Genomic DNA, 27543 nt, shown 5'->3' on the forward strand with positions numbered 1-27543 from the left:
ATTTTCCTCTATTTGTACAGCAACTGAGTTTATCTAAAATCCAACTTTGTCTTTTTAGTGACAATAAAGCCATTAGTGTATAATTTGGTCTTGGTTGATTTACATAAGAAACACATATTTCACATTCAGGGGTCATGTTATGGAAAACAGGATGCTTCATGCTCTTTTAAATAAAAGAGTTTGATGTAATACTCTAACATTCACAACACAAAAGTCCCTCCCCAGCCCACAAAGACAATTTATTGAAACTAAGCAGCAAAAACAGATCATTCAGAAATGTTCATGGCATTAATGTGCACATCAATATAATGGTTCCTTTAATGAAGCAGCAGTCATATTTCATAATCATATCTAAACACTTGATAATGCATGGGCTTGTGGGAGTGATCATGTTGTGCTGACCAGCTTTCCTTTCAGCAGGGTGATAATGGGAGCCAGCAGAGTCTCTATAACAGGGATTTGGTAGAGACACTCCACAGCACACTCAGTACGGTCACACAGAGTCCTCAACACCTCCATCACAAGATTGGTGGGGGAGAGGGAGTCTAGAGAAAACACACACAAACAAACACCAACATACACAGCTGTGTGATAACTAGAGAGCAGCTTCAAGACACCATGCTTGTTATCAGCTAAGTTCCTTCACGATTACTACAGAGCTTGTTAATCAATGATTTACTGTGCAGCACAAAAGGTCCAGTGAGGACAAACCAGGAGGAAATTTGTCTGAGAGAGTTAAGAAACAAGATCAATAAATGAAATACCTGTACAACATTTGCTGAGAAAAACAAAGATAATTTTAGACATACATTATTGTGGCAGACGAGTAAATAATTTAAAACACCTACAAAAAGTGGCTTTGAAAGTCAATATACTGTTCATTTCCATATCATTGAACATAAGCGATTTGGATGGCACCAAATGACAAAAACAGCAGAGAAAATGTATGCCTACTGAAATGCATGCAGGGTCTGAAAGAGTTAAATTGACAGCCCTACAACAAATATAACTTTTTTTAAAATGTTACTTGCCTCAATACAAAAATAATCTACCCTGCCTCACAAAACAATATAATCACTGCTACAACCCACTATATAATGTGAACATTACTAGTTTCTTTGGTGAGAAAGACAATTTGAAAACTAAGAAAATTTGTAATTTATTTTCCTGAAGAAGAGAGTAAGTCTATTTGATGAATCAGAGAAAACTATAAAAGTACCTTTGTCTATGAGAAGACAAGCCTGGCACACCCGTATTAGTGTTTTACTAACATCTAGATAATGACAGATAATAAAAATCAGACAGACAGCCCATTGACATTCAGGTGCACACAAGGGCAGGCGTGGTTGAGTTTCTGAGACTTTTAAATTGATTGTGGAATTGATTGAGGAAACACAACAGCAGTGTTAATCACCTGTATGCGTTGTCTCACCACAGGATGGTTTTGGGTGTTGGTACATGATGCTGATCAGAATCACAACTAGGTCAGTCAAAGTTACCGGATCTGAAACAGGCGACAGATTACACATGTAGTTAAATTTTGGAGATATTGTTAAGTGAGTCAGACTTGCTGTTCAATCATCAAGCTGGGTTTGTTTCCTCCCATATAAACGTACCTCTTCGTTTCTTCACTTTAATTGGGAAAAGTTTCCTTCCATTAGTGTACATCACAAGCCTCCCGAGCACGCACAGCGAATGAACAAAATAAACAAACTCCAACTCTTCGGAACTGTATAGGGTTCTCTGAACAGGGCCTGAGGGGCAAAACACAAGAAGATCTCTGAATATTCTATAAATGAATTTAGTCATTTGCATTCAGTCTGCTGTTTCTAAATTAGCACTGCAATCTAAATTCCAAAACATAAACGAATGTGAGAGCAGGAAGGTAGCATATTTAAGAGAAGGAAGTATTTTTGTGGCAAAGATTTTGGTAATTATTTGAACGAATTTAATGAAATCTGTCAGGAATATGTCTAGGTCATATTTCATCACAAAGTTAAAAAAAAAAAAAAAGAAAAAAAAAATGTACAAAATGAATCATGTTTTAGTACTATTAATATGTTTTGCATTGTTACAATATTGTTATGTTTATTAAACACTCCCTGCACCACCCCCATTCTCATTACCATAATATTAAAAACATCTTATTCTCAGTATCTTAATGCAATAATAAATAATAGTACTTCTATTGTAAAGCTTTTATACAGTACATCATGGGATAATATGTGTTGCACTGTCTTTAATTTATGCAGCTTTCATTTAAAACATCTTTGTATTACAGTATAAGAAATAACTGTATTACAGTAATGAGAATCTAATGAGAATAAGCATTCAGAATAATGTGAATTACAAAAAAAAAAAAAAAAGGACTCCAAATTAAAATGTCTAGACACATTGAGGTAATGAGAATATTGGGGGAGAAATCTGCTGAATTCTGCTGGGACAGTTCACCCAAAAATGAAAATTCTCTCATCATTTATCATTATATGTATATGACTTTCTTTCTTCAGCAGAACACAAATGAAGATTTTTAGAACAATATCTCAGCTCTGTGAGTCCTCACAATCCAAGTGAATGGTGACCAGAACTCAGAAGGTCCAAAAGGGACATAAAGACAACATAAAAGTAATACATATGAATCCAGTGGTTAAATACATATCTTCTGAAGAAATATGATAAGTGTGGGTGAGAAACAGATAAAAATCTAAGTCCTTCTTACTATAAATCTAAACTTTCACATTTTGGTCTGGAAGTGACTTTTACTTTCACATTCAACTGGTTGGGGCTGGTCAAAGGTGGAGATTTATAGTTAAAAAAAGGACTTGAATATCGATTTGTTTCTGACCCACACTTATCATATCACTTCTGAAGACAGATTTAACCACTGGAGTCATATGGATTACTTTTATGCTGCCTTTATGTGCTTTTTGAACCTTCTGATATCTCGTCACCATTCACTTGCATTGTGAGATGGATCTACATAGCTGAGATATTCTTCTAAAAATCTTTGTTTGTGTTCTGTGAAGAAAGAAAGTCAAACACATCTGGGATGGCATGAGGGTGAGTAAATGATTAGAGAATTTTCATATTTGGGTGAACTATCCCTTTAATGGTCCTAAAAACATCTTAACGGTCCTTAAATTGCCTTTTTTATGCAAAATATAATTTCATTTTTTTTATTTTGGGGTTATATGTGACCTGGGCATATTTTCATGAGATTCACCTTATTAGAGATTTTAAGAATATTTTGAACTGCTTTTTTTTTTGTTTTTTTTTATTCCACTGAATTATGACGTCTAATAGCTGTGCTCATAACTACATGAGTTATACAAGTGACTGTTCTGTGCTGTGGAAGTAACAAAAATCACTGTATATTGACCTCATCAGAAACCTGATAAGCGTTTACAAGCTTTTGAATCAAGCTGACGTGTTAAGAATGTTTTACACCAATGTGTGGTTCGAAAGTATGGTAGTCATGCCTTGAGTATATCCAAGCAGAAGATAGCGCGGTCAGTCAATAGCATGCAAATGTTTGGATTGTTGGTTTGTTTTTGTTTTTTTAATACAGAACCAGACTTCTGGGAAAGTTCTCCACTGTAAGCCCACAAACTCTTGGATTTATCTCATTGAGATAATCTAACTGATCATGAGAGGAAAGACACAAAACATGTGCCAGGTTGTCAGATAAAGTTTGATAGTAAATGTGCACATTGTGGGCAAAAGGTCAGCCGTACCAATCTGTTGATGTGCCAGGCTGTGGATAATTTCCAAGGGTCCCTCTCTTATGGAATCACAGGAATCAAAGTAATAAATGCACTGCTGAAGAGCATTAACAATCTAGGAAAAGGGATAGCAGAAACTTACAATTAATCCCATGGAGTCACTTGGAAAAACTGTTAATTTTACCTATTTCATTTGAACTGGCCAATGAATATTGACTATGTTCGGAATTTTGGAAAAATTCGGAAAATGCATTCTAGCATTCTACTCTTACTACTTCTGCAGTATACAGTGTTTACACTGTGCACAGATAGCCTACTACATTTACCAAAATGTTCAGCATACACCACATTTTAAATGCACTTGACCTGTGAGGAATAAATATTAATGAATATGAATATTAATATCACACGTTACTTTTTTTTACTTATTATTTGATCAGACTGCCAAGAATGAAGTTGTCTTTTAGAGAAACTGGAATAAAAGCAAAATCCATTTTTATGTGTGAAATGATAACTGGATGCCACTCACTGAATTAAACATGCTCGTATGGTGATGTGACAACGTGACAAACGCAATGAGGACTTTTGACAACAATGTAGCATACGACTTTGAAATGTTTACTGTTGCATAATTTGTACTGTTTCAAACAAGGCCATATTCTTTGTTTACTAGGCAGTTTTCGGTAAGCAGTATATGCATGTATTACTTATCCGACAAAGTCATTCTAACTAGACCATAGAGTTAGTGTTCGGGGTTAGGGATTAGAGGTCACAACTATTAATTCCACATGGTGTAACTCACCAAAGACTTGTATTTCCTCTCAAGAAGCCTTAAGACAACGGTTCTGCTGTAGTAGCCATGCTGAAAGACAACGGTTTGACATCAATTTTATCTGTGTGCTGATAATACGAGAACAGATTGATCTCCGAAAATATGTTGAATGTTTTCTTAATAAAAACTTGGCTACCATCCATTTTTTAAACCAGGTGGCTTTGATATCCAGTAGAGAGATTAAGTGTATGGGCTCTAGGGATTTCTCTGTGCCATGTTCAGAATGTAGAGCGAGAAGAGAGAGGGTGCTCTCGATGATTTCCTCCATGTACCTGGTACCATAGGACAGAGACTAAATTCAAGAAAATCTGATACACTCAAGATACAGTATGTCTTGTTAAGTTTAGCATAATTTGGAAATGTGTTTGAAACACCACAGCTCACTTCTCAGGGTGTCGTATCCAAAATGTTGTCACCTCTTTTTGAAAGTCGTTGATTAATCGCATCTGAAATGACCAAAGAAAATGTAGGGCTCAGGACTAAAGTCAAATTAATAAAATTAAAACAAACTAAATTCTGACTAAACTTGATTCATGAGAAAGGAGGAAGGATATGACACACACTTGTTTGAGAAGACGGGCGAGATCTGGTCTGTTTGCATCAATACCTGTAGAACCACTGGGGAAATTCAACTTGTGGTACAGAAAATGAGCCTCCAAGCTTTTTGCTGCAAAGGGGGCATTGATACATTGAGAGATTAAAATGTAATAAATTGATATAGTACAGTTATCAGAATATTTATGCTTTTCAGAACCAAAGAATACAACTAAAATAGTCCTAAATTAATACCTATGCTGGTGTAGATATCCTTCGTCACATTTAATGGAGAAGACGAAAATGTTTTTGCAAAGATACGAAGGACCTTATCCTGTGAAAACAGTGACACAGTGTTCACAATACATGCAACACACTCCCACATAATGTGGGATTCAGTAGTTAGAGAAACAGGTCATAGCCACAAGACTGCACCTCTTTTATGAAAACAGGCAAGTTAAAGGAATATTCCGGGTTCAAGTTAAGCTCAATCGACAGCATTTGTGGCATAATGTTGATTCCCACAAAAATTAATTTAGACTCATCCAACTTTTTCTTTAAAAAAAGCAAAAATCTAAGTAACAGTAAGTCACTTACAATGGAAGTGAATATGGCCAATTTTTGGAGGGTTTATAGGCAGAAATTTGAAGCTTACAAATTTATAAAGCACTTGCATTAATTCTTCTGTTAAAACTCATGTATTATTTGAGCTGTAAAGCATTGTAGTGTTTTAGTGTTTGTTGACATTACATCATCATGGCAACGAAGTTGTAAAACTGGCTTTAACTTTACACAGAAAAGGTTAGTAAGTGATTTCATCACACTAAAATCATGTTTATTCACATATTGTTTGTCTTGTGGCTATACTTTTGAAAAAGTATTTTAATGTTAAAAAATTGGCCCCCATTCACTTCTGTTGTAAGTAACTGTAACTGTAACCCAGATTTTAGCTTTTTTTTAAAGAAAAGGAGGGGCAAGTTAATTTTTGTGGTAATCAATATCATGCCACAAATTCTGTCGATTGAGCTTAACTTGTATTGAACCCGGAAATTTCCTTTAACCTGTTGATGTGCATGCCACCCCCCCCCCCCCCCCCGCCCCCAAGAACTGATGTCACTTTGCTTAAATTAGTTCACATTTACTATATAGTCTACTCAAAACAGAGTTAATAATGTTGCAATAAACATTCAAGCAAAGTAAAGTCAAACCCATGGGTGGGGTCACTAAGCATCAACAGGTGAACATCACTAAGCACTTACACTGAGCTCAGGGTCGGGGTCAGTGAGCGCAGCGGTGAGGTTTCTGCGCAGACCAGTCCAGCTTTCACAGCTCAGAACATCAGAGGGAGGGGCATAGCAAAGAGACTGCAAAGCTTCCCATCGCACCTGCAATTAAACACAAAGATCAGGCTGACTATATCTGAATGAAAATGACAGCTCTCTCCTACTGCAGTTTTACAAAACAGAAGAACTATGTGAAGTATTCAGTGTTGTGTTTAAGGAATGTTCCTGGATCAATACAAGTTAAGCTCTATCAACAGTATTTGTGGCATAATGTCGAAATGTCTATTACGAAAGAAACTCTTTCCTCAGGTTAAAAAAAAAAAAAAAAAAAAAAGCAAAAAAAACGTGGTTACAATAAAGCCCTTACAATGGAAGTAAATTGGACCATGCACTTTGAGGGTTTAAAAAATGTGAAGCGCCAACATTTGTTAAACTTGAATTCTTTAAGCTTGAAACTTGAAATCAAACTAGTATCTGTTAACAAGTATAATGGTTAAATGTTGTAGATTTACTTTTTAAAAGTGTATTTAAAGGTTTATTACATTGCCAAGTTTACATCCATAGTAAGTGCCTCGCTCTAAAGATTTTGGCTTATTTAAAAACTAAGGGATGAGTCAAATTTACTTTCAGTGTAATCATCATTATGCACCACTTACAAATGCTGTTGACAGAGATGAACTTGTATCGAACCCGGAACATTTCTTTAAGTGTAAAATAGGTGTGTCAAGGGAGCATTCACCTCCCGTGGTCGACTGGGGTCAAGCTTCTCAGCAATTACTTGTAGTTGTTCATGCTTGATAAATGCATAGCTCTGCATTTTGAAAATCAAAGATATTTGTTAGTGAAATAGTCAATGGTATGAATGTATTGCATAAATGCATTACTGTTAAATCCTAAACATGAGGAAAGCTATAGCCATAGGGAGACCACTTGTTATACATATTAAAATTGATATAAAAGGGTTGATGTGTCTGTAAAAGAAGTAAAATTAGACCCAGCAATTAATTACGGTGCTTTCAAGGCAGCACTGTATTGATATTCATCAAACATTCTGATTAGAGATTTGTTCTAATTCTAGACCCTTATGCCTAGGTATTAAGTATCTGCAATTAATTCAGCCTGAACCGCTTAACATACAGACTCCATTTAAACTTTACTTTGTAGATAATTTCATTCTTAAAAGGGCTATGCATTTTTATAAACATATTTTTTTAAGAATTTTAAGACTGTGATGACGTAATACTGCCTACAGACGTGGAATCGCACTGAGGGTTATTATTTTTTTTTATTTTTTTGTCATGACAATAACAAAGCGGGTCTGATATGGCATTTCATTTATGCAGAACCAAAGTTCAAAACCTAAACTTGTCTTAAAACTGTAGGACTATTCTTGTGCTGTCTCGCAAGCACTGGAATTTCCTTTAGGTTTATTAAAATCTAGTTTATTACAATGTAAGCATTTCTGAGAACTATTTGATAGGCTATAACCTGATTGAACGAAGAGTCACTGTCAGAGCAGTTGTCAGTGTAATGGCTGCTTGACTGCTCATGTTGGCTCTTCCTGTGCATTTCTTCTTTCTTCAGCTGATCTTCCTCAAATTTATTGATCAGTGATTCCACAACCACCATCATGGTCTGTTTTAGCATCTGCATCATCTGTTTACACCTACAAATATAAAAAAATTCATTCAATTCATATGATGTCTTAAACTGATACAGATATTTATGCATCATGCAGTGCGAAAGCATCCGATAAAAGTTTTATCAATTGCACAAAAAACACAAGGTACTTTCACTTTCCTTATTGTATTTCATAATTTCAGTTTCAAAAGATTGCTGACTAACGTCATTGCATTAATGTAGATATTTTTGCATTATGCAGTGAGAAACTTTTATCCAAAAGGGGTCATTCAGACTCTACACATTCTTGTCTACAATAGAAATCTACACAAGCAGATGTCCCGAGATGCATTTTTAAAAGTACAAGTTCTTTATAACTTGGCAAAGTATCTAAAATTGTGCCACACCTGCACAAAACGCTGAAAGAAACAGTGAGACGATGCACAAAGTCAAAAATTCAGTGCAACATTTACAGTGCATTCAATACTTTTGACGGGTATCAATGAGTATTTGTGTTGACTGTGTTCCCTGGGAATCAAACCTATGACCTTAGCATTTCTGAACCACAGGAACTTTAACACATTAAGAAACACTTTGTAAAAGGAATAATAAAATGCACATACTGTGTAGATTCACGTGTCTTTTTTGTAACAGCGTGAACCAGGGTGTCCTGCCCCGACCCAATGGCATGACCTTCACCCTTGGTAAAATTCTCAGTTTCCTCTTCAATAACAGCTCCCAAGCTGCTCTCCACATACTCCCGCAGATACTTCACAAACTCATAGCTGATGAACAGAGGGAAGGCACAAAAACAGGTCAAACAAACAGCAAATGCAATCAGCTTTCAACACATGCTGGAAGAGACAGGCCTCTCACTTGTGAAAGTTCTTGTCCGTTTCCTCCAAGTGAAGCAAGATTTCCTCAGCACATTCCACAGAAGGTGCTCCTGAGATTTTGTCTTTGACACTTTTCAGGAGTTCTCGCAGCAGGCACTGGAGCTCTGCCTCATCCTCGGCGGAAAACTGAGACATCGCTCTACAGGAGGTGTGATCAGCTTTTCTCTACAAAAGATCTGCTGCTTAAAAAGAAAAGGTATTAAGTAAGGTGAATTTGGCCTTTAGTAACAGTAACAGGGGTGTGAACTGTAGATATGCACTTTTGCAGGGTAACAGTAACCAGAGTATCTAATAAATACAGGTTCACTTATATTTTTTTTATCAACAACAAGATTTAAGATTAAATTAAGTTCAATATTTATATTAATGTTTAAGGGTAAGTGCATATATTCTATCCTTTAACAGTTCACTGTTTTTTTTACAATTTAAATCACCTTTTTGCCTTACTAGTTTAGTATAGCTTGTCACACCACAGGACCTTTCCTGTCAGCTACGTATATGGAGACAAATAATTCACTATACATACACAGTATAAAGAGACATAACTAATCCAAATAGGATAGATTATTATAATAGTTATAGATAATTAATAATTATTGTTTATGTGTGGATGTACTGGATATGTATTTTATATCCATACATCTTAGTAATGGATCAGAGGCAAGCTATCTGTCATTAAATCTTATACAAGTACTTATACATCAACTTGAAATGCAGATATTCAGAATTCAAGTTATTATATTAAGCTAGGAAGATACCTCATGACAGTTTCTCATTAGCATAGCTACATTTAGCATACACATGCAGATCATTTTAAACATTACCTGTCATATATTCACACCTAACAGGAGATATCCAAGTAGATGAATTACACTGCCTCCATAACATTTTTCTTTTTTATTATTATTAAAGCACATAGTTATAACTAAATCTGTTTAGCATCCGTTACCATCGCCCGTTTCTATGGAAACAAGCCCAGCTGAGATGAAACGTCGCGCAAAACATCTGTCTTCTGCGTAAATAAGCTTCGTGACACAACACTATGAATACGTTCTGTGTCTAGAAAAGTTTCCGGTAGCGAATAGTGTTAAATAATAAGATAAGAACCAAAGAAAGAGGACGAAAATGTGATGTTTGTGTGTGTAGACGCTGACCGAAGTCACCTGGTTTGGTCACGTGACGTAGGAATATAGCGTCACGTGATTGTTTGTTTTCCGGGTTCTGTGATTCACGTTACAGCAGGAAAGGAGAGGAAAGAACCGGTGAAATATTACTGATATCGGGGGAAAAAACGTAGCTGAGCTAATTGCGTGCAAACTAATCCTTTGAAAGGAAAATAGTACCCCCCCCCAATTTAAGGTAAAGAATTGTACAAATTATAGCGTATGATGGCGGCTGTTGACAGTTTCCAGCTTTTGTACAGAGAAATTGCCAGATCGTGCAGTTGTTATGTAGAAACATTGGCACTGGTGGGTGCATGTTACACAGTCAGCAAGGCTGTAGTATTTATGAGGGACTGTTATAGCCTGATAAGGCTTCACTTTATTCCACGTCTTGTCTGCCATAGGGATCTGAGTCAGCAATATGGACATTGGGCTGTCATTTGTGGTAGGTTTAAAATGAATTAATGATTGAGTCATTAATTAATCATTGATAATCACCTGTTTAACTAATTTAATCCTATTGTATGTTATGATGATATTTATATACAATGGCGGCCAAAAGTTTGGAACAATGTACAGATTTTTATGTTTCGGAAGGAAATTGGTACTTTAATTCACCAAAGTGGCATTCAACTGATCAGAAAGTATAGTCAGGACATTACTGATGTAAAAAACAGCACATCACTATTTGAAAAAAGTCATTTTTGATCAAATCTAGACAGTGCCCATTTCCAGCAGCCATCACTCCAACACCTTATCCTTGAGTAATCATGCTAAATTGCTAATTTGGTACTAGAAAATCACTTGCCATTATATCAAATACTGCTTAAAGATATTTGTTTCATTAAATGAAGCTTAACATTGTCTTTTTGTTTGTTTTTGAGTTGTCACAGTATGCAATAGATTGGCATGTCTATATTAGGTCAAAAATGGCAAAAAAGAAACAGCTTTCTCTAGAAACTCGTCAGTCAATCATTGTTTTGAGGAATGAAGGCTATACAATGCTTGAAATTGGCAAAAAAAAAATTTAAGATTTCATACAAAGGTGTACATTATAGTCTTCAAAGACAAAGGACAACTGACTCTAACAATGCAAAGAAAGATGTGGAAAGCCCAGATGTACAACTAAACAAGAGGATAAGTACATCAGAGTCTCTAGTTTGAGAAATAGACACCTCGCATGTCCTCAGCTGACAGCTTCATTGAATTCTACCCACTCAACACCAGTTTAATGTACAACAGTAAAGAGAAGACTCAGGGGTGCAAGCCTTATGGGAAGAATTGCAAATGAAAAGCCACTTTTGAAACAGAAAAACAAAAAGAAAAGGTTAGAGTGGGCAAAGAAACACACACATTGGACAACAGATAATTGGAAAAGTGTTATGGATCTTAACCCCATTGAGCTTGTGTGGGATCAGCTAGGCTGTAAGGTGCATGAGAAGTGCCCGACAAGACAGCCACATCTATGGCAAGTGCTACAGAAAGTGTGGGGTGAAATGTCACCTGAGTATCTGGACAAACTGACAGCTAGAATGCCAAGGATCTGCAAAGCTGTCATTGCTGCACGTGGAGGATTTTTTGATGAGAACTCTTTGAAGTAGTTTAAGAAGTTCTAAATATTTTTTTTTTCAAATTGTAATAGTAATTTTTCACGTTATTAATGTCCTGACTATACATTGTGATCAGTTGAATGCCACTTTGATGAATAAAAGTACCAATTTCTTTCCATAAGAGCAAAATCTGTACATTATTCCAAACTTTTGGCCGCCAGTGTATATATGTCAAATGTGTTTATAAAGCACTTTAAAACTTAAAGTACTGTTCATTAAAAACAAGATGAAGCTAATTTGCATAAGATAATATATGTACATATATATCATATTTACCTCCTTGTTTCTATAGGTGCTTCAGAGGCAATATCTAAAGCATATGCAGAAGAACTGGCCAGAAATGGCATCTGTGTGATTCTGATCAGCAGTGACATCAGAAATGTGGCTGACACTGCCAAGGCTATCACAGAAACCTACGGAGTAGAGGCCATTCTGATTGAGGCTGATTTCAGTCAGGGGCCCTCTGCCTGCAAACCCATCAAAGACGCCATCTGCGGTAAAGATGTTGGATTCATCATTAACAGTCTGGATGGGTCTCTAGACCTCTCTCAAGACTTTATAGACCTGTCTGAAGCTGGAGTTTGGGACATTATGAATAGAAATATAGTAGCAGCTACTCTTGTGTCCCACATGGCACTACCCACTATGGTAGAGAGGGGCAAAGGAGCAGTGGTCAACATTTCCATGGGGGGCTGTTCACGTCCGACTGCTAGAAAGGCTGCCCTCTCTGCATCTACGGTCAGTTATTACATTACCCACAATGCACTTTTATATATTTGTAAAAAAAAAAAACATATATATATATACACATATATATGATATTTTACGAAATGTAATATACAGGTGCATCTCAATAAATTAGAATGTCGTGGAAAAGTTCATTTATTTCAGTAATTCAACTCAAATTGTGAAACTCGTGTATTAAATAAATTCAATGCACACAGACTGAAGTAGTTTAAGTCTTTGGTTCTTTTAATTGTGATGATTTTGGCTCACATTTAACAAAAACCCACCAATTCACTATCTCAAAAAATTAGAATACATCATAAGACCAATAAAAAAAACATTTTTAGTGAATTGTTGGCCTTCTGGAAAGTATGTTCATTTACTGTATATGTACTCAATACTTAGTAGGGGCTCCTTTTGCTTTAATTACTGCCTCAGTTTGGCGTGGCATGGAGGTGATCAGTTTGTGGCACTGCCAAGGTGGTATGGAAGCCCAGGTTTCTTTGACAGTGGCCTTCAGCTCATCTGCATTTTTTGGTCTCTTGTTTCTCATTTTCCGCTTGACAATACCCCATAGATTCTCTATGGGGTTCAGGTCTGGTGAGTTTGCTGGCCAGTCAAGCACACCAACACCATGGTCATTTAACCAACTTTTGGTGCTTTTGGCAGTGTGGGCAGGTGCCAAATCCTGCTGGAAAATGAAATCAGCATCTTTAAAAAGCTGGTCAGCAGAAGGAAGCATGAAGTGCTCCAAAATTACTTGGTAAACGGGTGCAGTGACTTTGGTTTTCAAAAAACACAATGGACCAACACCAGCAGATGACATTGCACCCCAAATCATCACAGACTGTGGAAACTTAACACTGGACTTCAAGCAACTTGGGCTATGAGCTTCTCCACCCTTCCTCCAGACTCTAGGACCTTGGTTTCCAAATGAAATACAAAACTTGCTCGCATCTGAAAAGAGGATTTGGACCACTGGGCAACAGTCCAGTTCTTCTTCTTCTTCTTCTTCTTCTTAGCCCAGGTAAGATGCCTCTGACGTCTGTGGTTCAGGAGTGGCTTAAGAGGAATACGACAACTGTAGCCAAATTCCTTGACACGTCTGTGTGTGGTGGCTCTTGATGCCTTGACCCCAGCCTCAGTCCATTCCTTGTGAAGTTCACCCAAATTCTTGAATCGATTTTGCTTGACAATCCTCATAAAGCTGTGGTTCTCTTGGTTGGTTGTGCATCTTTTTCTTCCACACGTTTTCCTTCCACTCAACTTTCTGTTAACATGCTTGGATACAGCACTCTGTGAACAGCCAGCTTCTTTGGCAATGAATGTTTGTGGCTTACCCTCCTTGTGAAGGGTGTCAGTGATTGTCTTCTGGACAACTGCCAGATCAGCAGTCTTCCCCATGATTGTGTAGCCTACTGAACCAAACTGAGAGACCATTTTGAAGGCTCAGGAAATCTTTGCAGGTGTTTTGAGTTGATTAGCTGATTGGCATGTCACTATATTCTAGTTTGTTGAGATAGTGAATTGGTGGGTTTTTGTTAAATGTGAGCCAAAATCATCACAATTAAAAGAACCAAAGACTTAAACTACTTCAGTCTGTGTGCATTGAATTTATTTAATACACGAGTTTCACAATTTGAGTTGAATTACTGAAATAAATGAACTTTTCCACAACATTCTAATTTATTGAGATGCACCTGTGTATCTTGATATTTATTTTGTTGCTCTGAAATTACTTAAAAGGTGTTTTTGTTGTTGTTTTGTTTTGTTTTTAATTTATCCACAACCATAATTTCAACCAGGTGGATAATAAAAATACAGTACAATCTGGTTAATAATAATCAAGGAATGTTTTCTACACCGTTTTCCACTACGTAAATATAAGGAAAAATGTTTTTTAATCAGTTTTATTTATATGCATTAATATAACAGTAATTGGTAATCCATTTTACTAAAACATTTTAATACATGAAAATGTAATGCAGATTCTATCCCCCATAGGCCTTTCTTGATAACTTCAGTCGTGCTCTGCATTATGAATATGGCCATCGAGGAATCTTTGTGCAGTGTTTGCTGCCTTTTAGAGTTGCACCTCAAAGACCTGAGGGCTCCATTGCAGCTGGCTGGCTGGTGCCTAGTCCTCAAGTGTACGCAAGCCATGCTCTTTCAACCCTGGGTGTCTCTCACAGAACCACAGGATACTGGCCTCACACCATACAGGTACAAAAAACTAATTCCAGTGAATTTATTCTGAGTGAAAAGCAGACCTCTTCAAGAGAGCAGAAGTTTCAGTGCTTTCATGTATTTATTTATTTTTTTTAAGTTTCGACTGGTACAGTGCATGCCAGAGTGGGTATGGATGCTGGGATCTCGTTTGTTCACACAAGCCATCTGAGAGGATCGCTTGCTCTCGATGTGAAAGACTTGCTGGTTCTAGAAATTGGTGTGCAAAGTTCAGCTTCAGTTTGACCAAACTTCATCATTTGACCATCAAAGTACATGAGTGATGAAAGTGTGTTGAAACTTAAAGATGAAAATAAACCACTCACCCTGTCTCTTTACCCCAATCATACTGAGTTCTTTGTTTAAGACCTCTGAATTTCAATATATCTGTTTGCACAATCAATTTGTTAGTTTTCTAAGTGGCTTGAATGATAATGGTTGGATCATGATTTTCAAGCTATATTAGACTTTGACAATTTTGTAATGTTTATGCTCTTGTTTTTTAAATCCACTCCTTATATATTTGCAAAGATCATACATTTGAAAAAAAAAATAAAAAATAAAATAAAGGTTAACATTTGGCATTAAGGTTGTGTTTGTTAACATTAATTTAACTATACTATTTAACATCAATTAACAATAATAAACACTTTTACAGCACTTGTTAATCTTGAGTAATGTTAATTTCAACATATAGTAATACATTTTCCACAAAAAAAGTTGTATATGTTTACAATAATGCATTATGAACTATAATGAACAACAGTGTAAGTTAACATTAACCTAGATTCATAAATAAACTCATCAAAAAAAGAAACGTCCCTTTTTCAGGACATTGTATTTTAAAGATAATTTTGTAAAAATCCAAATAACTTTACAGGTCTTTATTGTAAAGGGTTTAAACAATGTTTTCCATGCTTATTCAATGAACCATAAACAATTAATGAGCATGCACCTCTGTGGAATGGTCATTAAGACGCTAACAGCTTACAGACGGTAGGCAATTAAGGTCACAGTTATAAAAACTTAGGACACTAAAGAGAGCTTTCTACTGACTCTGAAAAACACCAAAAGAAAGATGCCCAGGGTCCCTGCTCATCTGCGTGAACGTGCCGTAGGCATGCTGCATGGAGGCATGAGGACTGCAGATGTGGCCAGGGTAATAAATTGCAATGTCCGTACTGTGAGATGCCTAAAACAATGCTACAGGAAGGACAGCTGATCGTCCTCACAGTGGCAGACCACATGTAACAACACCTGCACAGGATCGGTACATCCGAATATCACATCTGCGGGACAGGTACAGGATGGCAACAACAACTGCCCGAGTTACACCAGAAACGCACAATCCCTCCATCAGTGCTCAGACTGTCCGCAATAGGCTGAGAGAGGCTGGAATGAGGGCTTGTAGGCCTGTTGTAAGGCAGGTATTTACCAGACATCATCTTCGCCTATGGGCACAAACCCACCTTCGCTGGACCAGACAGGACTGGCAAAAAGTGCTCTTCACCGATGTCACGGTTTTGTCTCACCAGGGGTGAAGTTCAGACTCACGTTTATCGTCGAAGGAATGAGCGTTACACCGAGGCCTGTACTCTGGAGCTGGATCGATTTGGAGGTGGAGGGTCCGTCATGGTCTGGGGCGGTGTTTCACAGCATCATCGGACTGAGCTTATTGTCATTGCAGGCAATCTCAACACTGTGCCTTACAGGGAAGACATCCTCCTCCCTCATGTGGTACCCTTCCTGCAGGCTCATCCTGACATGACCCTCCAGCATGACAATGCCACCAGCCATACTGCTCGTTCTGTGCTTGATTACCTGCAAGACAGGAATGTCAGTGTTCTGCCATGGCCAGTGAAGAGCCCGGATCACAATCCCATTGAGCATGTCTGGGACCTGTTGGATCAGAGGGTGAGGGCTAGGGCCATTCCCCCAGAAATGTCCAGGAACTTGCAAGTGCCTTGGTGGAAGAGTGGGGTAACATCTCACAGCAAGAACTGGAAAATCTGGTGCAGCCCATGAGGAGGAGATGCACTGCAGTACTTAATGCAGCTGGTGGCCACACAAGATACTGACTGTTACTTTTTTTTAAATAAAATATTTATTTGTACACCTAGTGATTTTTAGTATACTTGTTATACTCTGCAGTGATTTATGTTCTTGATTGTAGCATTGATTATCCAGTGGTTGGTTATTGAATTGTTGCTCATTTAGTAATTTAAATATCAACCAAAAGCCTACTAAAATACCACTTTTTGAGGAAACGAAGTTTTATTTGAACATTATATGTCCGTGTTCAGTACTTGCTGTTTAGCAAAAGATTTTGTGTTGGGTTTTCTATTGGGTTTTCTATTTTCATTATATAATTTTTTTAGTAACAGTTTACAATAAGGTTCCATTTGTTAACATTAGTTAACAAAAGTAGTTAACAAATTAACAGGGAATAACACTTTTACAGCATTTATTAATCTTCATTTCAACATATACATTTTTTAAATCAAATGTTTTATTTGTTAACATTATTTCATGCGCTATGAAATAACAATAAACAATTGTAGTTTTATTAGCTGACATTAACAAACATTAATAAATGCTGTAAAAAATATATTGATCATTGTTTGTTCACAATACCCAATGCATTAACTAATGTTAACAAATGGAACCTTATTGTAAATTGTTACCAATTTATTATTCTTATTATTAGTTCAGTCCAAAAACTTGATGTGTATATTTATATATTTGCTCTGTTTTAGAAACTCTAGTCATGTTGACAGCCTGTGCTATCTCTGAATGCTAGGATAAGAATGTGTCAAATGTGGCATCTAAACTTGCCAAGAACACATAACTCACTCTCCTCGCGTACTCTCACTCGTATTAACACATATCGGAAGTATAAAACGATAACTGTACTTTTACCCAGTAAAGCCTAATATTAAATTCAGTCTCTATGGAGAGTAAAATAATTTCAGAAATAGATTAAATTTGAGTCAAACATAAGAAAAATAAATTAAAAAAAATGATTTCATACTTAGAAGGGATAGTTCAACTCAAGTTTTTGTATTTGTATAGCGCTTTTCTCAACACACATCGTTTCAAAGCAGCTTTACAGGAAATCTTGCATTAACAACAAAAATGAAACTGCAATATCTATAAAGTCTTTGAGTAAGCATTGTGTAGTTTGATTAAATATGTATGTAAATTGTGTATACAAATTTAATATATCAATAATAATTGTATTTGTATTTGTACTGTGGCAAGGAACACAAATCTCCATAAGATGTTGGTTAATGGAGAAAAATAACCTTGGGAGAAACCAGGCTCACTGTGGGGACCAGTTCCCCTCTGGCTAAACAACATGAATATAATGCCAATATTAGTTATTTGTGTGCAGTGCAAGTCATGGTTTAAAATTTGTAAATTAGGTAAGCGTTATGGTCCAGTGTTTAAGATTAATGACTAATGTCTTTGAAGTCCATCCTGGATTAACTGCAGAAGTTAACATAGATGCATTGTCCTTTGTTAGTTGGCTGATGAAGGCTTTTGTTGGCAATTAAATGATAGTCTATGTATTCCATTTCAAGAGTGTAGTCCATCAATAGACAAAGGTGATGCAGGCAGCGATCAATGAGGTGCATCGCAGTTCAACCAGCATTCCATTTCGTGAGGTTCGGTGGGGTCCATCCTAAATCCAATGTTCAGGCAGTGGCATATGAAGTATTCAATGTCTTACAGTTGGAGTTGGCATCAGTTCATCCTCTGAAGTCAAAAGTCTGAAGTGATATCTGGCTAGCACCAGCTGTAGTTTGTCGTCATCACTCAGCGACACGTAGCAGGTGGAGTCCAACACCAAGCAGGAACGGAGCTGGATCTGGCCTGCTCTGGTAACCTTGGGATTTGAAAGGCTGAGACATGGAAACAAATAGAATAATATTAGCGTAGATGCCATTCAATTTTATGCAGAGTTATAGATCATGATAGATGTTTCTGGTTCCAGCAGACCTAACTGAAGCAGCCTAATTGTGAGTTGATGAATAAATTAGGTGTATGCCTGGCTAAATAGATGAGTCTTTAGTCTAAATTAAGTGAGTGTGTCTGCATCCTGAACTGTGTTAGGGAGACAGTTCCATAGTTTAGGAGCCAAATATGAAAAGGATCTACCTCTTTTTGTGGATTTTGATATTCGTGGAATTATTAATGAGCCAGAATTTTGTGATCATAATGAACGTGATGGAATATAGCATGTCAGAAGGTCACTTAAGTATTGTGGAGCTAGACCATTCAAAGCTTTGTATGTAGTTAACAGAATTTTAAAATGAATACGAAATTTAACAGGTAGTCAGTGTAATGATGATAAAATTGGGCTAATATGATCATATTTCTTGGTTGTAGTCAGCACTCTGGCAGCTGCATTTTGAACCAGTTGAAGCTTATTTATTGAACTTGCTGGACATCCTCCCAGTAATGCATTACAATAATCTAGTCTTGAGGTCATGAACACAAGAATTAGTTTTTCGGAATCAGAAACAGAGAGCATGTGTCGTAACTTAGCTATATTTCTGAGGTGGAAGAATGCTTTCTACAAACATTGGAAATTTGATTTTCAAAGGGCAGGCTGGTATCAAATATAACACCTAAGTTATTTGCTGAAGAAGATGACAAAAGAGCACGTCCATTGAGAGTCAATTTATATTTTAGCTGCTTATTTTTAATTAATACCTCTGTTTTGTCAGAATTGAGTAGAAGGAAATTTCTGTCCATCCAATCTTTGATTTCATTGGTACACTGCTAATTTGGAGAATTGTGAATTTTCATTGGGTTTAGAAGAAATATAAAGTTGGGTATCATCGGCATAACAGTGGAAACTTATTCCATGATTCCCTAATAATATCTCCCAGGGGAAGCATGTGTAAGGAGAAAAGCAGATGCCCTAAAACTGATCCCTGTGGCACTCCATACTTTTGTTTGATTTGACAAATTCCTCTTTTACACATACAAAGTGGTAGCGGTCTGATAAATAGGACCTAAACCATGCTAATGCAAGTCCACTAATGCCAACATAATTCTCCAGCCTATTCAAGAGAATGTCATGATCTATCGTGTCGAAGGCAGCACTAAGATCTAAAAGCACTAGAAGAGAAATGCAGCCACGATCAGATGATAAGAGCAAGTAATTTGTAACTCTGATAAGTGCAGTCTCTATACTGTGATGGGGCCTAAATCCTGACTGAAATTTTTCATATATACCATTTCTCTGTAGAAATGAGCATAGTTGGGAGGACACTACCTTTTCTAGTATTTTCGACATAAATGGTAGACTTGAAATCAGTCTGTAATTAGCCAATTCTCCAGGATCAAGCTGTGGCTTTTTAAGTGATTTGATAACTGCCATTTTAAAGTTTCTTGGGACATGTCCTTAGGATAGTGAGGAGTTAATAATATTAAGAAGAGGTTCTGAGATTACAGGGAATACCTCTTTTAGAGCTTAGTTGGTATTGGATCTAAAATACATGTTGTGGCTTTTGATTTTTTGATAAGTTTTTTTTAGCTCTTCATGACCTATGACAGCGAAGAATTGAAGTTGCTTGTGAGAAAAATTATGAGACACTGTTTTCTGAGGTACTGTGACAGTTGATTGCATAGATCTAATTTTATTTCTGATTATTTCAATTTTATCAGTAAAGAAATTCATGAAGTCATTGCTGTTGTGCTGTGATGGAATATCTGGTTCAGTCGATGCTTTAGTCCTAACCAATTTAGCCACAGTACTGAATAAACACCTAGGATTGTTGTGGTTATTTTCTATGAGTTTGCTAAAATATGCTGACCTGGCAGCTTTTAGTGCCTGTCTGTAACTACAGACACTATCCTTCCATGCACCACGAAATACATCTAATTTTGTATTCTTCCACTTGCACTCCATTTTCCGAGCTGCTCTCTTGAAAGCATGAGTGTGATCATTGTACCATGTTGCGGGGCTTTTTTCTTTAATTTTCTTTAATCAGAGGGGGCGACACTCTCAAGAGTGTTATAGAAGACTGTATTTATATGTTCTGTTATTACATCAAGTTCTTCTAGACTTTTTGGCTTACTGAGTATGTGAGACAATTCTGGAAGATTATTAGTGAAGCTATCTTTAGTGGTCGAAAGAGAAGTTCTACCTGAATGATAGCGTGGTGTAGATTGAGTGACATTAGCTGATCGCAGCAAACAAGAGATTAGGTAATGATCTAAGATGTCATCGCTCTGCGGTAGAATTTCTATAGTATCAACATCAACTCCATATGACAGAATTAAATCTAGCATATGATTATGGCTATGAGTTGGTCCTGTCACATTTTGTCTGACTCCAAGAGAGTTGAGAATATCGATAAATGCTAATCCCAGTGTGTCATTTTCATTATCTATGTGAATGTTGAAGGAAACCAGAGTATGGCCCGGTTGATCTATAAACAGTAGCAAGGGCAAAAGACGACAGAGATTTTTTAAATTTATATCTGATGGTGTCACATTAAGCATTATTAGTTCAAAAACTTAAACTTATATCCTGTCCTCTGAGTAACACCAAAAAATTTACTGTAAATTGTAGCAACTCCTCCTCAACCCTTCAGACGAGGCTCATGTTTATAACAATAACCTGGGGGAGTAGCTTCATTTCAGTTAATATAGTCATCCAGTTTAAGCCAGGTTTCAGTCAAAATGAGCGCATCCAAACTATGGTCTATATTAATTTCATTTACAATTAGTGTTTTGCTAGAAAGAGATCTAATATTAAGTAGCCCTATACATTAGTAGTTTTTTTTTTTTTCTTCTTTTTTCAAGTTTGACCGTAATAAAATTTTTTCTAAATGATTTAGTAAGGGGTCTGTGTTTGGTAGTTCGGGGAACAGACACAGTCTCTATATGATATCTAGGTGATACAGTCTCTATGTGTTGTAGTTTATGTGACCTGTGTGACGTCTCAAGGCAGCTGGTAAAAGTTCGGATTAACCAGTTTGTCTGCTTCCTGACCTGGGCCCCAGTTAGTCAAATATTATCACTATTAAGACTATGAGCCAAATTACTAGAGATGAGACTGGCACTTTTCCTGGAGGTATGGAGTCCATCACTCTTTAGCAGGTTAGGTCTACCCCAAAAACTCTTCCAATTGTCTATAAATCCTATGCTATTCTCTGGACACCACTCAGACATCCAGCCATTCAGTGACACTAATCTACTATAAACCTCGTCACCACAACGAGCAGGGAGGGTGCGAGAGCATATTACAGTGTCTGACATCATTTGTGCAAGTTCGCACACCTCTTTAACATTATCTTTAGTGATTTTCGTCTGGCGAAGCCGGACATCGTTAGTGCCGACATGAATAACAATTTTAGAAAATCTACATTTAGCATTAGCCAACACTTGTAAATTTGATCTGATGTCAGATGCCCGAGTCCCCGAAATGCATTTAACAATAGTGGCTGGAGTCTCTATTGCCACGTTCCTTACAATAGAATCACCAATTATTAATGCTCTTTCAACATGATTCTCAATGGGTGCATCACATGTGCGGAGAATCGAATGGAAACCCTAAAAGGAACAGGAGAGTGGTGCCGCTTTTCTGAGCGAGTATGCTGCCGAGACATCACCCAAACGCCCTGCTGCGGGGGCTCTACAGCCGGAAACCAGTGTGTGTTGCCCGCTGTTCTACCCGCATCCGAAACATTATCAACCGGCTTTTCTTTCTCACTGAACTCCACTAGCATTTGGATGCGTGTCTCTAATTTATTTACCTTCTCGTTCAGCCTGACTAATTCCTTACATTTATCACATGTAAATCCCTCACTGCTGATGGAAAAAGCTATAGTAAACATGTGGCATGCAATGGAGGAAGAAATAACATGAGCGGATGCCATGACTTACCGCAATTGTTTGTTGTTGTTGTTATGGTTGTTCTTGAGCGGTGAGGGTTTGAGATCGATTTGGTTCAATGTGGTTCCTAATCAGCAGATGTTTGAGATTGATGCAATAATCTGTGTAAAACACAGTGGAGAAAACAAATGCATACAGTCGAGACACGAGATGTAGACAAGTGGAAAAAAGAAAAGAAAAAACGAGAGAAACGGGTGCACGCGGTAAAATACACACAGTTGAAACAGCAGAAAAGTGGAAAAACCAGAAGCACGTGGTAAAATGGCAAAGGATAAAACGATGAATGTGAAGGCTAGCAAGCTACAAACACAGACTCGTGCAGCATGCCGGCAGCAACCGGAACAGGAAGTTCACCCATAATAAATGGAAATTCTGCAATTTTCTCATCTTTATGTTGTTCCAAACTGCCATGACTTTCTTTCTTCTGTAGAACACAAAAGGATGTCAAGCTGAATAGTATATGAAACATGAATGAATACATTCATTTTCAGAAGAAAAATGAAGAAAGTCATGTGGGTTTGTAACAAAGTGCAGGTGAAAAAAAAAGGAAGACAGAATTTTCTGTTTTACTTGAACTATCCATTTAAATAGTTGGTTTACTCATTATTTAGGATTATAGTGCTGGGCAATGGACAGGCATTTACAGAGAAGATAATGTCATGTACTGTCTTAAATGAGACACAATTAAAACACAATTAAACGTATTTTGGCTGAATAGTCCAATTCTAGTTGTCACTGCTGAAAAGTGGTTGGAGTCTGTACACTAATAGTGTGGGCATTCTCATCTTTGTTTTGGTTCCCCAGCTACCTGTTTGATAGAGAAAAGCATAGAGAAAACCTGTTACTTGCATCTCTACTCTTTACTTGCATCTCTAACTTTCCCTCAGTCTTCTCATAGTTGGTAAATTAAAAGAGCCATTTTTATCATATATAACAAATAATTTTAAAGGTGGCTACATTTTAGATTGTATAATTGGATGAAAAGGTGGAATGACTGAAGTGCTTGCTTAATATTTTTAGTCTTTAAAAAATAAAAGATACAATAAGAATACATTCTATGAGATGTCCTTAAATGCATATGCACATCCTAAACGTAACCGTAAACTTTGTACAGATATCTAACACTAATTCTGATGTAACCCAACCCTACTTTAACCATCATACAGATATTGTGTACCAATTCAGTGTAAACTCTATAAAAATAGTGATTTATGATATGATTACGAGCTATACGAGCATCTAAGACATTCATTAATCTGCCAGCAATAACTCTTATAACCCCATCCAGAAATCTAATACATGGGCATATATGAACATATTTCCAATTCCACTATTGAATTATATATTTTGATATATATTTTTAAGTACATGTGCTAATATAAAGCAGAGAACTTGTGTATGTATCCATTCATAGAAATATATGAGTGCTGTTTATTTTGGAAATTGTGTTTTACATATATTTGTGTAGTGTTTTGAAATACAGTTGAAGTCACCTTAGCCAAATACATTTAAACTCACAAATGCAGCACAGCCGCGTGCGTCACTTTCTCTCGCACTGGCGCCTCCGGCTCCCCTTTATCTCACTCTCCCGCTGATCAGCTGATTCAGTGCCAGCCATGCACCATCACAGCCCGGCCACGCCCTCCTCCTTGTCACAACTATCTGTACAGCTTTACTCTTTGGGCTCCATATGTTTATGCCCAATTTCCATGTCCTCTCAATGTGGATTGCTTTTTGTCAAGACCTACTTAGAAAAGCATCTTCATCTGGTTCATGTTGGTGGTGGCCTGCATCTCTTTATGCTTGAATGTCATTGAAATCTTATACCTGTTTGTAAAAAAGGTCAACGAGTGTCTCAACCGCAAACAGGACTATACCGTCACTCCCGTGACCCCGGATGTCAACAGGAAGGACATCAAAAATAAAGATCAGGTAATTCAGAACTGGATGAATTGTGAGCTAGAGCTTCAGAAGAGGGAAATTGGCAATGAGGCCACCAAGAACATGGCATCAGTGGACCAGAGTGATGATATGCATGAGGTCCATATCTGACCAAAAAGTTTCTGAACACACAGGCATTCACACAGTCAACTTGAGCAAACAGCCATTGAACCAAGTGGCTCATGCCTGGTCGGGATGGTCCACTCCAACATCTGACAACCCCCATGCTTGTTGTTTTGTCCTTGAGAATTTTCAATACATTTTCACACAAAGTGCACTATACTTTGACCATCTGTTTAAAAAATCAATAGTACATTGCTGAAAATGTATGCTGGAAATGACTTGGTTTTGTTTTTTTTAGTCTGAAAACAAACTGTATGTTTAGTTGAAGCAAATTTCACATCAAACTCAAACTGTGTTTTTGTCAAATGTGTCATTCAGCAAGTGGATTAAATTACAATTTTGATTGAATTTACTTTCTGTTCTAAAAATGAAACTGTCGTCTCACTTTAGAATTCCCATTGAAGTTTTAAAAATGTACACTTTGCACTATTAATAATGTACACTACAATATTAATAATGTATTGCTAAAAATGTTTGCTGAAAATTACTTGTTTTCATTTTTGATTTCAGTCTGAAATTATACTTTTGCATAGCAAGGTTCAATAAACATCAAACGTAAAAAAATTCTGACATGAAAACTGTTTTATTGGCATTTGTTACACCTATATCAAGCCGTTTACATGTAAAAAAAATAAATAAAAATTGTTTTTACGGTTTTGTACTGTAGACGTTCCATCGAAATCTAAAAAAAGTACACTGTGCTCTGATCTCTGTTTAACAAATTAATTAGTTATTGATGAGTTCACTGGTTCATATAGTCCTGGAGCGCATTAAGGTAAGTGGATTTGGTGTGCTGGTCATAATGGAGGGGCTCGAGCACAGGACTGGGCTTGAGATTGGAGATTACACCCCCCCAGCCACAACTATCTGACTAAAGCAAGAAATAGAAAGACCATTTAAAAATAATAATTGGTATAGAAGTTATGAAATACAAAGGTGGATATGAGGAGGTGAAGGGATGCCTGGAAGAATTGGGAAGCAGTCGCTTGTATATCCTTGAGATAGGATTGGCAGGCCTAGATGAACAAGCTCCTCTCTAACTTACATTTGGAACCTCATTTGATGAAAATGTTGGTTGAAAATCACAAGGGGTTTTTTTCTTCTTCTTTTCATTTTACTCTGAAATCAAAGTTTGAGTTCAGTTTTATGGCAAGTTTCAGTAAACTTAACCATTGTGTCAATTGTTAGACGTTTGTCAAGCTGATTAAATAACATTTTTGATTGAATTTAGTACTGTACATTACAAGATGGTCCCTTTGTATTTGGGAATGAGAAGAATGAAATATTAATTAAAAAAATAATCACGTCAGTGGAAGTACTTATACTACTCTATAAATTGCTATTTTTTGCCTAATAGCTGACAGAGTAATTTTAAATGCATGGGTCAGAAAACTGAGTGTGGTACAAACTGTATTATTGTTAGACCTTTCAATCATTAATGTGACACTCCTCTACATACGTTCAAGATCCAGTCATTTTCGTCTGCTTACCCTCAGACAACGTGACATTTGGGCTCTTTCAGCAATTACGCAATCTCAGCAAAGCCAAAAAATCAAGGTTCAGTTTTTGTTGGCTATCACTTGGTATGTGGCTCAGTTTGTATCAGGAAGAGGTGTACTTCGCTAAAGGTAAGTTAAATCAATATTTCATTGTATATTCTTTTCACTTAAACATTTTTCAAGTTAGTCTACATAATAATGCTCTGTTTGTGCTGTGAGATGAGAATGTTTTAGAATAAATCAGGCTATCATGCTAAGTGCTTAATTACTTACAGCTAATTAACAAGCTCTCTCATTGTACTTTACCTCTAAAGCTTGAGTAGTGTATCTTAAAAACTTTTTAGTTACAAAAAGATTGTTTGTTTTAAACCAAAATTCGTTCACATAAAAATTTGCCAATACGCAGAGAAGTTTCTTATGATTCAGATCTTAGACTTTGAAGTTTTTTCTTGCTATCTAATGCAAACCTTTGTACGTTTTGTATCGATATTTGCTATTCATTTAGTTATTTATTTTTTGTACTATATGTTAATGTATTACTATTAATAATTTATTAATAATGTTTCTTATTGTTGTTGAATCTGTATAAATGTCTTTACAATATGGTATGCTTTTCTTTATGAACATTTTTGGACACAATAACATCAGAACTTGTCAGAAAGACTTATTAATAATTAATTAAGTCTATTAATTGTTCCGGGGTGGTCTGAATATGTTAATACTGAAGACAGGCATTTAAAAACTTATTGATTAGGTTTGACATAAAATGGACTTTGTTTTTTACCTGTTTTCCTTCTCTTTCTTATGATTCCATTACTTTTTCTCTTTTGTAGGATCATCTGAGCATCAACAAATATGGGAGACTGGGGATTTCTCTCGGCTTTACTAGACAAGGTGCAGTCCCACTCCACCGTCATTGGGAAAATATGGATGAGCGTTCTCTTCATCTTCAGAATCTTGGTGCTGGGAGCAGCGGCCGAGAGCGTATGGGGTGACGAACAATCTAGCCTGGTCTGCAACACATTACAACCTGGTTGCGAGAATGTGTGCTACGACTGGCAGTTCCCTATCTCTCACATCCGCTTCTGGGTATTACAGATCATCTTTGTGTCCACTCCGACTTTAGTGTACCTCGGCCATGCGGTGACAATCATTCACCAAGAAAAAAAACTCAGGGAGAAGATACAAAGTCTTGGTGATGGGCATATGTTGAAGGCACCTAAATACACAGATGAAAGGGGCCATGTCAAGATTAAGGGAAACCTGCTTGGCAGCTATTTGACCCAGCTGTTCTTCAAAATCATCCTGGAGATTGCTTTCATTATTGGACAGTATTATTTATATGGCTTTATCATGATCGCTAAATTTACTTGTTCCCAGTCCCCTTGCCCCTACACCGTAGAATGCTTCATGTCCCGTCCCACGGAGAAGACCATCTTTATTATCTTTATGCT

The 27543-nt window shown here is 36.8% G+C and overlaps 2 protein-coding genes across 4 annotated transcripts in view; one reads left to right on the forward strand and one right to left on the reverse strand.

Annotated features, from left to right (window-relative positions):
- The window catches only part of LOC127416038 (protein broad-minded), a 69145-nt gene extending 59115 nt beyond the window's left edge, over positions 1–10030 (reverse strand). The window contains exons 1-16 of one of the 2 annotated variants that reach the window (XM_051655127.1): positions 9712–10030; positions 8868–9066; positions 8615–8776; positions 7860–8037; positions 7111–7182; positions 6348–6473; positions 5344–5422; positions 5118–5221; positions 4939–5000; positions 4691–4826; positions 4525–4584; positions 3735–3837; positions 1617–1754; positions 1415–1504; positions 1220–1273; positions 403–545 (exon numbers count right to left, since the gene is read on the reverse strand). In XM_051655127.1, the coding sequence (XP_051511087.1) occupies positions 403–545; positions 1220–1273; positions 1415–1504; positions 1617–1754; positions 3735–3837; positions 4525–4584; positions 4691–4826; positions 4939–5000; positions 5118–5221; positions 5344–5422; positions 6348–6473; positions 7111–7182; positions 7860–8037; positions 8615–8776; positions 8868–9022 (1662 nt within the window). In that variant the 5' untranslated portion in view covers positions 9023–9066; positions 9712–10030. The remainder of the gene's footprint in view (positions 1–402; positions 546–1219; positions 1274–1414; positions 1505–1616; positions 1755–3734; positions 3838–4524; positions 4585–4690; positions 4827–4938; positions 5001–5117; positions 5222–5343; positions 5423–6347; positions 6474–7110; positions 7183–7859; positions 8038–8614; positions 8777–8867; positions 9067–9711) is intronic. The other variant, XM_051655128.1, reaches the window with a different exon arrangement.
- Positions 10031–10116: 86 nt separating this feature from the next.
- Positions 10117–27218, forward strand: LOC127416062 (inactive hydroxysteroid dehydrogenase-like protein 1). 2 transcript variants are annotated; one of them, XM_051655177.1, is made up of 4 exons: positions 10117–10495; positions 11953–12398; positions 14391–14609; positions 26923–27218. In XM_051655177.1, the coding sequence occupies exons 1-4, from the start codon at positions 10273–10275 to the stop codon at positions 27082–27084; spliced, it is 1050 nt and encodes a 349-aa protein (XP_051511137.1). In that variant the 5' UTR covers positions 10117–10272; the 3' UTR covers positions 27085–27218. The 2 variants fall into 2 exon arrangements, with proteins under 2 accessions (XP_051511137.1, XP_051511138.1); XM_051655178.1 differs by lacking the exon at positions 26923–27218 and adding an exon at positions 14713–15206.
- The last annotated feature ends 325 nt before the right edge of the window (positions 27219–27543 follow it).

Source organism: Myxocyprinus asiaticus, chromosome 25, assembly GCF_019703515.2.
Source record: "Myxocyprinus asiaticus isolate MX2 ecotype Aquarium Trade chromosome 25, UBuf_Myxa_2, whole genome shotgun sequence".
NCBI lineage: Eukaryota > Metazoa > Chordata > Actinopteri > Cypriniformes > Catostomidae > Myxocyprinus > Myxocyprinus asiaticus.